The 13,545-nt window shown below is 49.3% G+C and overlaps 1 protein-coding gene across 1 annotated transcript; it reads right to left on the bottom strand.

Annotated features, from left to right (window-relative positions):
- Nucleotides 1-1,014: 1,014 nt before the first annotated feature.
- Nucleotides 1,015-12,889, bottom strand: EEF2 (eukaryotic translation elongation factor 2). The gene is made up of 15 exons (XM_034755205.1): nt 12,741-12,889; nt 11,175-11,389; nt 10,218-10,399; nt 9,916-10,127; nt 8,581-8,759; nt 7,857-7,962; nt 7,379-7,492; nt 7,050-7,188; nt 6,430-6,625; nt 5,887-6,145; nt 4,191-4,298; nt 3,212-3,565; nt 2,477-2,659; nt 2,239-2,371; nt 1,015-1,818 (listed from the first exon to the last, which is right to left on the bottom strand). Exons 1-15 carry the CDS (start codon nt 12,741-12,743, stop codon nt 1,625-1,627), a joined length of 2,577 nt encoding a protein of 858 aa, XP_034611096.1. The 5' UTR covers nt 12,744-12,889; the 3' UTR covers nt 1,015-1,624.
- Between the last annotated feature and the right edge of the window lie 656 nt (nt 12,890-13,545).

The following is a 13,545-nucleotide window of genomic DNA, read 5'->3' as shown; positions in this document are numbered from 1 at the left end:
TGTTCAGAATGTTTAAAGGCCACTTCATCTTGAATGGTCCCTTCTGTGTGCTAACTACTTACACTGATCTATCTGTTCCACCTTGCATTTTGCTGCCACAGTGGGAGTATATTTCCCAGAAGAGCTCTGTGTGGCTCATCAGAAGGTGATCCAATAAAAGATATTACCTTATTCACTTTGTCTTTAATATCCTGGGACTGATGTGGCAACTACACCCCATACACAAGACAGACAGTTCTGTGCACTCCTTACATCAGCTTCACAACCCCCCCCCCCCCCCCAAACACACTTAAGGACTTGACTACAAGAAAAGTTGCAGCAGTTTCCATTTTAAACCGGTGCCGCTTTTTGGACAGAAGAGTCCTAAACCCTGTAGGACAGGATTAAATAGTAATCAAGTGCTAGCAAACAGTCCATGACTTGTATATAGCATGAAGGGAATGCACCTCTTGACAACCATGGCAGAAACAAACCGTTCAGGTTGGACCCCACCGTGCTACCTTACTGAATTCCATGCAACCTCTGCCATACAGATTTCCTGCTAACCATGAATCAGTCCTAGCTTTGATTAGCTTCTCCCAGTGAGCCATTGAGCTGTGCTCAGACTTTCCTGACTGGGGAAAGTAGCAGTTAGAACAAGCTGGAGTGACATTCTTGTACTTGAAGTTAAAGATTAACATTTGTTGTAGACGTGGGACTACATATTTGTCTGATCTTCAAGGGCTTTCCTGATGGAGAGGCCTGGTTAGAGCTGAGGCCAGATACAGATAATCCCCACGCAGATGTGTAGTGCAATAAGTTGCAGATTTCTCTACCACCAGTCTTTTTCCACAGCCCATTCTATACAAGCCCCTGGCTGAGCCTGGCAGTTATACCAGAGACATCTCTCCCCGAGGAAGCAGGATGATACGATTTGCTTTAAGACACCCCAGGCCAGGCCAGATTCAGTCCCCCTGCTAGAGCTTGAAGGTTTCCTCTCTGCTGGACTGAAGTAAAACTGAACAAGAATCCAGCTGAATACTCATCACCATATCAAATTTATTATTCCAGTGGCACTAATACATTTGTTGATGTTCATGATGACAATCACACTGCACAAGATCTTCCTGCCTTTGAGTTTCTGCCCAACTAGAAGTCCCCTTACACATCCCCCTCCCCTAAAAAAAAAAAAAAAGCATACTAGAGACCCTTAACTCAAGCAAACCCTCTTACTGCAATGTTTTGCTTGGATTGCAAGCTGTTGGGCATTATGAATTTCCCCCTTTGAAGAGGCAGGCACCCTCTTACCCCACCCCTTTTGCCCAATCCCTGCAGAGAGGAAAACATCTTTCCTGTGTGTCAAATAAATATGGAACTGGGCAACTTGAGTTGCATCAAGTGGAAATGTTTTTAAGTTACAATGGCACCAAGTGGGGCCCCAATGAGTCATGTGCAACACAGAAACCTATAAGGCTGAATATCAATGTGTTTTTCTGAAAGTCTCAAATTGCTATGAAACTGATTAAGTATAATGCAAAGAGATGGTCACTGCAGTCTACAGTTGCCTGCTGCATTTGATGTTATGCTAGTTAGTTTATTCAGAGTCCAACGACAGTGATTTTAAAGTGGTATTGGGGGGTAGTTTTTACAATTTGTCCAGGAAGTTGTCTAGTGCCGGGATGCCTTCCTTCAGCCCTTTGCGTTTGCGGGTCTCAGCCACGACCTGGCAAGGACGGCTAGTGTTGTCAAAAGGGTCCCCAGGCAGGATCTGCCAGTGATCGAATACACACTGGGGAAAGGCCTGGCCACCTGTGTTGGATCTCAAGTCAGCTGTAAAACCTACGGAGGAAAAAAAGGTCCATTGGGATAAGAGCATAGAGAGAAGTGCATGTTTGATTATGAGGTTCTGAGATAGTGACAGAACCAAATAGGAACACAAAGAGCAAACCAAGTATTTTCCAAGATAGATTAGAGTGCATGGTATTTAAGCCCCAAGAAACCACTGTTGTGTTCCAGTCACTTGAGGGTGGAGAGAGAGAGAGAGATAGAGTTAGTTCAGGCTCAAACAAACAAAGAGGAGGTTAAGGGAAGAATGTAACTACTAGGTCTATGCACCATGACCCTGTGAAGGAAGTAGTCACCTGGGAAGACCCATCTCTAACATTCTAGAGGTCAGTACATGCTATGTGGAGCTCTAGCAGAAGTTCCTAGGCTTGTAGAAGGAATCAGATGACCAAGAACAACGTGAAGGTCACTTACCAAAAGATTCGTTGACAGGCAGGTAGGCCTTAACAACGAACATGGGAGTGCCTGCCACCTGGGATTCCTCGAAGACATGGCCACGCTTCCTGTTCAGGACACCATAGATCCCACCAACTACTTGTTCTGGACACTGGTACACAGAAAGTTTGTATTACAGGCATTGCTTTCATCTTAAGCTTAAAGGACTGACATTTTAATTGTAGGTTAGATCTGAAGCTAAGCAAAGTGTAAGTACCTGGATCTCTACAAGGTAGATGGGCTCCATAAGTCTTGGCTGAGCAGTGAGCACACAGGCATACAGGCACCTCCTGGCAGTAGGGATGATCTGCCCACCACCACGGTGAATGGCATCAGCGTGCAGGGTCACGTCGTGCACATCAAAGCGGACTCCACGCATGTTCTCCTCACACAGAGCTCCCTGGAAGAGAGCAAAGCCCAGATATCAGTAGCCAGCTGTGAGATTCTCCAGGCCCCTCACTAGGTACCACTGTCAGTGACAGGTCACAAATGCAGGACAGTGCCAGCCACGTCCTGTAGAGCTTTGCAAACAGTTCTCTAGCAGGGGCATGGTAGGTGACAAATCTATTAACAGCAATGAGCTAGAAACAAATGCCACTCCTGGCTCAGAGTCAGTGTCTCATACGGGCCAAACATTTACCTATGGCACGTTCTATATATCCAGATGCCAAAGCAAGGTACTGCCAAGAGTCACTGTGGGCCTGACCTATCAGAATCTTTGTTAAATGGAGAGTCTCCTCTATTTTATGGGATGAAATTAAAGGCAATTTTAGCAGCTGCATCAAGATATGCCAGGTCAATGTTAGTTGCCCATGGGAGGTCTGCAGTATGTTGCACTGCCATACTAGTGATCCACCTAGGACCTTGGGAGGAGAGGGGAGGGAGGAAGAGGAGAAGAGGCAGGAAGGCAACAAATTCCTGGTTTTGATCAATAGCAGTTTACTGCACCTACCTCCTTAGTAGCCCACTGGAAGCCAGCCACAACACTGTCCTTGATTTCATTCAGGTACTGCACTCCCTTGGTGATGTCAGTCAGGATGTTGGGGCCAGTGCCATCTGGACCAAAGCACCAAATTTTACGGGCTTCAGTAACATCCCACTCGTACTTCTCAGCTAGGTAGCGTGCACGCTGCTTCAGCTCCTGACGGGAAGAGACGTCGCCTTTGTCGATATCCTCAGCCAATCCATCTGGGAAAGGTCGGGCCTTCATGTACAGCCTGTTGTGCTTGTTGGGGGACTTGGAAAGGCACAGCACGTCAGATTCCTCACTGACCGTCTCACGGTAAGACACGACAGGGTCAGATTTCTGCAGACAACCAGTCACCAGTTAGTTCCAGAGGATTTGGAAAGAGTAAAGCAATACAGTCAGTCACTTAACTGAGCTGTGAAGTCTACTCTACACCCACAAGCCATACGAAAGGCCTCCGAAGTGCAAGATTGTATCCAGCACAGAAAGTTTAGCAGGACATCCAATCAGCATTATTAATATGCCAGAAACACAAGACAACTGTTACTACTCCGAAGTGTTCGCTGCACTAGACATCAGCTACCCTTTTGTAGCAGACTCACTCATTTTAGGCATCTGTCCCCATTTTATAGATTAGTACACACACACCCCTAATGAAAGCAGAATTAGGAGAAGTCAGTGACTCAGCTGGGTTAGAAACACCTGACTCAGCCCTATGGTCAGTCCACTAGCCACAGCGCTTCTGTAGTGGAGACAGTGTATGCCACACCCTGCTGCGGGCTCATGGATTTGCTACCTACACAGCTACTGTGCTTCCCATCATGAAGACAACAACTTCAGCAGTTGTATTTGTTCCCAGTAATCCAGGAGTTCAGACTGACTAGATCTGCTGCCATTTCAGCCACTCAGCCTTCAGTTGAGTTCTTCTGGGCTTAGACCAAGAGGGAAGATGTGGCAGATTTACCTTAATTGGAATGCATGCATGGTCCTCTTCCAGATCCTTCAGGCAGATCTCCAAATGCAGCTCTCCTGCACCAGCAATGATGTGCTCTCCAGACTCTTCAATGATGCACTGAAACAAAGTGACCAGTCATGCAATGGGGTGGGGGAGGAGACTCCTTACTAGGACTCCATTAAAGCACCTGTGTGTACTGGTCTATATTGTTAAGTCACTTCAGATGTTGGATCTTTACACACATCAACTGATTTACAGCTTGCACTGGGGGGCGGGGGAAATTGGTGGTGGCCCAGCAAGGTTGGCGGCAAGTCTTTTCACCGAAGATGATATTTGCCAGGGCAATAGTTTTCTGCCTCTGAACAGGAGAAGCAGAGATGCTGTAGTTTCAAGGGCTTTGAAGTCCCTTCCTCTGACTGGAAGAGGAATTAACCATTGCAATGGATGTCATGGCAAGTTACATGAGACCCTCAAGGTGTTTTCTATGTTCTGTTAAGGACGTAGATGGAAGCTGTATGTAGCATCAGGTGGCTAGAGTTCTGCACACCACATGCTTTGTTCCAGTCTTTCATCAGCCCTTCAATGCACGTCCCCTCAATATCTATACAGTGGATAGTGACCTGTTAACTAAATCATGCTGTTGAGGATCTTGACTTAGCTCCAGAGTAGCAACCACGGCTGAAGATTACCAGTGATCTTGCCAATGGTCCCCATGTGGTGGAGCATTCAGGGAGATAATTTCACTCCAGCCAGAGATCCAGTTGATCCCAACCCAGGGGTAGTCAATAGGCAGACCATGGGCCAAATCCAACTGATGGACACTTTTGAATGTACTGCAAATTTGTTATTTTTGTATTTTCTCTAGAGCAGGGGTGGGCAAACTACAGCCCACAGGCCAGATCCAGCCCTCGAGCTCCCACTGGGGTGGGGGGTCTGGGGCTTTCCCTGCTCTGGCGCTCTGGCCAGAAAGCAGGGTCAGGGGCTGATCCACACGGCTCCCAGAAGCAGCAGCATGACCCCCCTCCAGCTCCTACATATGGGGCAGCCAGGGGGCTCCGCTCTGCATGCTGCCCCTGCAGCTCCCATTGGCTGGGAGCTGCAGGGGCAGTGCCTGTGGACGGGAAGCGTGCAGAGCTGCCTGGCTGTGCAGGAGCCAGAGAAGGGACATACTGATGCTTCTGAGAGCCTCCCCCCCGTGCCCCAATCCCCTGCTGCAGCCCTGATCCCCCTCCCACCCTCTGAACCCCTGGGTCCCAGCCCAGAGCACCCTTCTGCACCCCAAATGCCTCATCCCCAGCCTGCACCCCCAACCAGAGCCCTCACCCCCTCCTGCACTCCAACCCCAGTTTTGTGAGCATTCATGGCCTGCCATATTAATTTCCATTTCCAGATGTGGGCCTCAGGCCAAAGAGTTTGCCCACCCCTGCTCTAGAGTCTGGACTGCGACCAAAATAAATAAATCCATTATCCCTGGCCCACGCTTCCATGGCATGCTACAGGTTTCAGCCAAGTGAAGGCCTTCACGTGGAGGAGTTTTGGAAGCTCTCTGCCAGTATTCCCTCAATCTCTTCTACTCAAATATTGTGGCTTGGGAAGATGAGAAAACATGGTTCCTCTATGGTACTGGGCTGTGTCATTACAGACAATACTCCAACAGATCTCCAAGCAACTGCTATTGAAGAGAGTTTCCTCAGAGGACCCTTACCTGCACCATAGGGTCAGACTTGGCCAAACGCTTCAGTCCTTCTACTAGCTTGGGCAGGTCAGCAGGGTTCTTTGCTTCAACGGCCACACGCACCACCGGGCTGACGCTGAACTTCATCACTCTCATGTTGTGAGCATGCTCAAAGGTGGTGATTGTTCCGGTCTTGACCAGGTACTGGTCAACACCGACCAGCCCAACGATGTTACCACAAGGCACGTCCTCAATGGGTTCAACATAGCGGCCCATCATAAGAATGGTCCTGGGTTAAGAAAAACTTGAGTCAGTCTGGATGGTTCCTTAGAAAGGATCCCAGCCTAGAAGTGACAGGTTTGCATAGGAACACTAGATGCCTTGTCTCTTGATTGACTAGACCAGTGAGGGGCACAAAAAGGTCACTGAAGACACAAAGAAACATCAGGAAGCTACTAAACTGTCACACCAAGTGCTGGGAATGTAGACGTAAATATGGAACCTGCATCAAAGGAAAAAATATAAGGCATTAAATCTAACCTCAACATGGGATCAATCCCTGCCTTTACTGACCTTTGGATTGGTTTCAGGTACAGATCTTCCTTCTTGCCAGGAGTGTAATTTGGTCCCATGATTCTGACTTTCAAGCCAGTAGACACGAGACCAGAGAAGACACGTCCAAAAGCATAGAAACGACCTTTGTCTGAGGTTGGCACCATTTTAGAGATGTACATCATCAGGGGCCCTTTGGGGTCACAGTTCTTAATACCTGGGAAAGAAGAAGCGATCAGTGCTGACCTGTGGTCCTTTCTTCCACTACTAGTGCTCTGCGCTTGGAGCAAGGTAATCACTCAGACGGAATGTAGCAGTTGTGACACTGGCCTGCTGGCTACCAGCCAGGTAGTTGGCTAGCCCAACTGGCAAGGAAAAGCCATATGCCAAGAGATCATTGTAATTAACAGACTGAGCCTTTAGCATACACTCTGGCTACTATCCAGGTACTTGGCTAGCCCAGCTATCCACAGGAAAGCCGCTAATAAGCTGGTCTGATCCACCCTACAAAGGTTGCAGGTGCAGGAATTACAACTTCAGCCCAGCTGTATACTCGTTTGCTTTTCAACAAGCGGCTCTGGGCATTTTAGAGCCTTAATGCAGTTATGCTCCTGCACACTACAACTACAAGTGCTTCATACCCATGGCAGCCTCGTCGTCAGGGGGGCCCTCGTACAGCAGCTCACAGCGGTATTTCTGAGCTGTGACAGGGGAAGGCAGGTGGATGGTGATCATCTGCAGCAGAGCTTCTCCGGCAGGCAGCCAGCGCCTCATCACAGCCTGAAAAAGCAGATTGGAGGCATGAGGCTCAGGCAAACCAGTCTTTGCTCATACTACTGCCAACCTCTCCCCACCCCTTAAATTTCTCATCCAAGTTATGCAGACTTAGGTTATCTACCAACAATGTTGAAAGACTAGCTTAACATCCCACTGCTAGTCTCTTCCCAAGGCAATGTCGGTCAGTTCTTACCTTCAGTAGGGGTTTGCCCTCCTTGTCTTTATCCTCACTGTCAAGTTTGATGTCTAGTTTCTCGATCAGTTTAGCAGTCTCCTCTTTCTTGAAGTTCATGATTGCATCAAAGACCTAGCGCAAGAGTTCCAAGTTAGGGGAGAAAGCATCAAGCAACCCAGTTCACAGAGACAGCAGCTCACGCTCATTCTCCAGGGAGAGCCAGTAAATGACAGTTTAACTGCCTTCACAGCAGCCCTTGTATCAGCCAATTAGTAGGTCAGCTGATCAGACACATGGTTTATAAACAGCTTCTTGTCTAGAGAGCAGTAACTCTCCCAGCCCTTACCGCATGGCTCAGCTGTGTTTGTGTCAGATATTTAAAATTTCTTCAAACAGTCAAGTCAGGTCAAAGTGAAGAAATTTTTCCATCATCATGCACACAAAGGAGGCACAGACCACTGGCAGTTAAGAGGAGACGTAGTCCCATGGTAGTTACCTTGAAGATGGGGTCTAGGATCAGCTGGCAGAAAGTCCTGGGCAGTTTCTTTCCATCAGGGTTGGTAGCAGATTTGCTGAACTTGCCAGAAGCAGGATCAAAATATCTAGGGGGGGGGGGGGGGGGGGGAGAGAGATCAGATCAGAGGGGATTGGTTTTTCCATTTTGCAGAATAAGCAGTGCTCATTCTGCTGGCCTTTCAAGATAGAGGGAAGGGTTATCAAGTCAAAGGATCTGTTTTGAAAGGAGTTCACCTCTACCTTCCTGAAAGTGCATTAGATCTCAGTCACTTGCTTCAAAAGTGAAACAGAGACAGATCTGCCTGTAGAGTGTATTCCTGATCCCATCCCCTAATATTTGTCTGATTGTATCTAGATTGCAAGTTCTTCATGGGAGGGACTTTAAAGCAGTCAGCACAATAAGCCATCCACCCTAATTAGAATTCCTTCCTTTGGGTGCTACCATACTGTTGCTTCCTTACTCCCAGCCCAGGAGAGTTCAAGTATTCCCCCGGTTCTGGAGATCTACACAGCTGTGTTATACAGGTATTCCCCACCACTGCCTGGTCTGAGTTTACAGGCCACCTCTGTGCTCTGCCATCTCTAGTTATGGGATCACTGCTCCAGCTAGCTGTTTCAAGGTGTAGCTCAGGTAATCCTAGATAGGGCAAGCCCAAGCTCAGAAATCAGCAGCACTAGTAGAACCATGAGCGCAGATCACTTACCTGTCCCCCCACAGCTTCTTCATCATGTCCTCTACCTTCTTGGCACGCTCAGCAGCGCTCAGTTGCCCATCACCCTTTGCAGCAAACTTCGCAACATACATTTCGGCAAACTGTTTCAGGGTGAAAGCCCAGCCGTGCAGGCCAGAACCAAAGCCAACTGTACCTAGCACAGGGTCAATCTGAAAGAGGTCAGAAGAGTAGTGTTGAGGTGAAATTTGTATTGACACCCCCTCCACCCCCCAAAACTGTGGCAGCTCCACTGATAAGCAAACCCTGCCTTCCATAGAGCTGTGAGCTAATCACCTCCTCTGAAGGGTTAGTTTAGCTGCACATAGGACAGATTATTCAGCAGGGGAGGTTGCTATTGACTAGGAGACATTTGAGGTCCTACAGCTCTGCCTCAAAAAAAACAAACAAAAACACACAACACCCTAAAACACAAGATCTAGGAGCCCAACTTAGTTCATGCCTCAGTTTCAGCTTTAGTAGTGAGAATCGGATAGCAAAACACACAGGTGGTTAACGGAATGTCTTCAGGCCTTCACCAGCTACCTGCATGGATTAGTGATCCGGAGATGTTGTCTGACTACGCTGAGTGATGTGATTAGGGTACCCTTCCCAGTGGATGAACAGCAGGCATCCTAGCTCCGCTACACACTTCCAAGTGTGGTTTCATTAAACATAAGGAAGGGTAAGTGCTTTGGGTGCAAGAGCGAGACTTGGCCAAACAAAAGCTACTGGCTATTAACTGGTTGAAATGCCTCATGACTGGCTGCTGAGTAGAATACTAGAGACCCAGATCGGAAAGAGATCTTGCCAAATTGATGGAAATTTTGATACGACTGCGTGCTAGTCCATTCAAAGGCGATGCAATTCCTATAATTGTCTATGAATCCATGGTATCACCCTCCAAGGCACAGTTGAGGAGCCTGAGTGCCTAGAAGAATGTTCTACTTGAAAGCGGAGTCCGCCTATACCAGCATAAGGAGAAGCGTGAGATACAAGACCTGATCAAGTGGAAGAGGGTAGCTGATGAGGGTCTCAGTTTGACCAGGAATTTGAGGGATGGTTTGACACTAAGTAGGTCAGATAGCAGTAGGATTAAACCTGTAATTCAGTGCATCCAAACTGAAGCATGACTAAGTCAATTGTATTTCAAGCCAACTACCCATACTGTGTTATAGTAAACATTCTTCTGGGTCAACAATGTAACCTCCAGAGGAATACAAGAAACTGCTCCTTGCTTCAAAGAGGAAGGATGTCTTTCAAAACACCTGAGGGCAAGCTCTGGACAGTTGTTCACTTGGAATACAGCCCCTTGATTCCTCTCCTTACCATGATGTTTCCCATGGGGCCACCCTCTCCTTCCCCATAGGTAGAAATGATGACGTTGACATTCTCCACAATACGCTGGAAGGTCTGGTACAGCTCTTCTGGCTCCAACTGCAGCTCCAGTAGTGCTCTGTCCATCTTGTTCATCATCAGGACAGGCTTGATCCTCTCAGCAATGGCCTGTCGCAGCACAGTTTCTGTCTGCACACACACACCTGGAAGAGGCAGAAGCTTGGTGATTATGGCTGCAGGACTAGCATGCTATTTCTATAGCACATGCATTTAAATGTGCTACCAGTTCTCACCAGAGACACAGTCTACGACGACCAGGGCACCATCAGTGACACGGAGAGCAGCTGTGACTTCAGAAGAGAAGTCTACGTGTCCAGGAGAGTCAATCAAATTGATCAGGAAACCAGAACCATCCTTGCTCTGCTTGATGAAGGCCAAGTCATTTTCAGACAGCTCGTAGAAGAGAGAGATAGCTCTGAAAAATAAAGATACATAAAAGAAGTGCTACATGATAATACTCCTCTTTAATGCATTCTATTTTTGGCAATGCATTTATAGCACATTTAGCTCAGGTAGCTCTTAGGCACACTCCTGATAAAAGTTGTTGTTAGAGACCATTAAGTTGCCGACTAAAGAAATGCATTAAACAAGCCAGCTCCAGGGATACCAGTTAACGTAAGTAGATACTAACAGGGAACATTTTAACTTATGATTGCATGAAAGTTTTCATTTACTGTTTTGACTACCAAGATAGAGTAATTGATGCACCATGTACAAGCCAGTATTTAGTACTCCTACTGCAGTGGGGTTCTCAAACTTTTGTACTGGTGACCCCTTTCACATAGCAAGCCTCTGAGTGTGGCGCCCCCCCTTATAAATTAGGAACACTTTTTTTTAATAGATTTATTTAACACTATTATAAATGCTGCAGGCAAAGCGGGGCTTGGGGTAGAGGCTGACAGCTAGCGTCCCCCTCATGTAATACCTCATGACCCCGAGGGGTCCCGACCCCCAGTTTGAGAACCCCTGTCCTACTACATTTAGACAACACTGACAATGCCCTAGGTTGCAGGGAAGTAAGCCGCTGGTGGCAACCAAAGCACTTTATTAAGTAGCTTCTTCTTCCCCCAGCTTAGGATCAGAAACAGAACTAGAGCCCAGGAGTTCCTGGGTCCCAGCCTTGTGATCAGACCATGACTCAAGGAAGAGAAGCAACTGAACACCAGAATGCTTTAAGGGAAGCAACTTACGTTGACTTGATAGTGATGCACCTTTCCTGCTCATCTTTTCTCGTGTCAGTGAAACGAGTTTCACCAGCACGGGCAGAAGCAATGATACCAGCTTTGCATACCAGGGAGTCAGTCAAGGTGGATTTGCCATGGTCCACATGGGCAATCACAGACATGTTTCGGATATTGGCCTTTTTGTCCATAATGGCCCGAATCTGGTCTACTGTGAAGTTCACCTTGAAGAGAAGGTTATATGATCAGGGGAGAGTTCTTCCAGGAATCCAAACACAGCAGTGCCAAGCTTAGTCACGCTTTAACCGATCGCTCGGCAGACATTACAGGGCAACTCAGAGAAAGCCGAGTTTTCCAGTGCATTCCCATCTAGCTGAATGCCCCAACCCGTGGCTTTTACAATTGCCTTGGGGTGACAATGCCACAGCCTACTAGGCTCTTACAGTCGATAAGTTCCCCTGTAACCCTGTCTTAAGATCACCATCACTCACATTCCACACCTGTACTCCTACCCATACCCCACACAGCTATCCTGATATTTCACAAAATAAGCCCACTCAGAGCATCTTCTGCATCAGCTCACTCTTTCACAACCCGAGCATCCAAGCTAGGCTTTTACTCCAGACTGCAGAGTTACATAAGATCGCTACTACCTCATTGCAGGAAATCTTCCCCCTCCCCCTCGGCCTGCAGTACCTCCCTTTGACCAGAGAGGAGAGCCCAGAAACCTCATCCTGGCACTTGCCTTCCCCCACCCCGCCACATCACTCCCAGCCGCCCCACAGCTTCAGGGCTCCACCAAACAAACCCCTTGACAGGAGAGTGGGGCTTGGGAGCTGGGGAGCCTGCCCACCTCTCTGTCTCTTGGGGGAGGAGGCCGATCAGCATCATGGAGCAACCTGCACAGGCACTGGGCGTACAAGGGCAGGCTCACGCCTACCACCGGCGCTCTGCCGGGTAGAGCCAGCAGGCCCCAGAACCTCCTACCCCCTCCCCAATGGCGCATCCACACCTTGCAGAAGAGGGGGGCGGTCTGTGTCCACTTGGCCAGGGCACAGATCACACCCCCCACACCCCCCACACCCCCAAGGGGGAGGCTAGCAGACCCCGCTGAGCACCCGCCCCACTGCGAGAGGGGCGCACCACTCCCCTGGGGACGGGGAGTCCTTTAACAGGGGCAGCACAGCCCGCTCCAACAGGGGCGGATCTGCCCTAGAGAAGGGGCACCCCAGACACCCCCCCCATTAACCCCCCACTCCCCATTAGGAAGCACTGCCCTGGTTGGCACAAGCCACACCCAGGAAAGGGACGGACACCCTCCTCCCCCTACCCGGCTCCGGGCCCCGCAGTTCCCAGGTATGGGGGGGGGTGGGATTTACGGGTCTAGCGCCCCCCTCCCCCGCACAGGCCGCCGCCTCCCCACCCCCACTTCCCAGGCCGCCGCCGCCGCCCCACCCCCACTTCCCAGGCCGCCCCGTCGCTCGATACCGGCCAGGGGGCGGCCATAACCAGCGGCCCGCCTGGGTCCGGGCCCCCCGCGTCCCCCCAGCCGCCCTCGCGGCGCGGATGGCTCACCATGGTTGCGGATGGCGGCGGATTCTCCGGGAGCGGAGGAAAGGAGGGGACCGGTAATGGCGGCGGCTGCGGCCCTGTCTCGCTGGCGGGGACAGAGCGGGCGGAAGAGAAAGCTGACGTCAACGACCAGCCCTCTTATAGGCCGGAGCCGGCGTAGAGGCGGGGACAGCGGGCTGCTCAAGGCGCATGCGCCAGAGCCTCTCTAGTTCCCCCCTGCCCTTAAGGGATCTCTATGGTCCGAAGGGCCTTTAACTAAGAAGGGACATGCTGCAACCACGTGGCTGTATATAGGCGGAGCCCCAGTCGCCAGTCAATTCAAGTCTCCCACAGGGCAAAGGCCCTGGGGCTGCTATAAACGCTACACAGGCGGAGACTTGGGCTGTTTAATCTTTAACATGTTCTATCATTCCATTTATGATTCAAAGCAATACAACAGGGAATAACCAGCTCTCCACTTTTAAAATTAAAGTAAACGAAGAATAAAACGTGGGTAAGACTTATGAAGGATGGTATTAGATATTGCGGGTTTGATACATATACATAAGTAACGCATTTCATATTTGCAAGCTCTTTGGGGAACTGGGAATCCCTTAATACTTGTCCCTAACGTGCCCTACTCTGTGGGCGAAATCAACTGCATTTTTAGTTCAGGGTGGTATGGGGAGTTCTGATCTGCGTCACACTCACAACCTAAGGCTAAGGTGCCGGACTAGTTATGGGTCACAGATACATGATCCCACAAAGGGCCCTGCCTGGTGTTCTATTGAAATCAGTGGGATTCCAGCAAGGCATGAGGATCTGTCCA

Source organism: Trachemys scripta, chromosome 22 (assembly GCF_013100865.1).
Source record: "Trachemys scripta elegans isolate TJP31775 chromosome 22, CAS_Tse_1.0, whole genome shotgun sequence".
NCBI classification, from domain to species: Eukaryota; Metazoa; Chordata; order Testudines; family Emydidae; genus Trachemys; species Trachemys scripta.
Note: the sequence above shows the minus strand (reverse complement) of the source record. Positions and strands in the feature narration are given on the sequence as shown.

Excerpts from the sequence above, each read along its gene's own strand:
- EEF2 (XM_034755205.1), bottom strand. Across the intron at positions 10,400-11,174 it reads TGCATCACTATCAAGTCAAC|AGCTATCTCTCTCTTCTACG; the intron begins GTAAGTTGCTTC and ends TTTATTTTTCAG. Across the intron at positions 2,372-2,476 it reads TCTACCTTGTAGAGATCCAG|TGTCCAGAACAAGTAGTTGG; the intron begins GTACTTACACTT and ends TCTGTGTACCAG.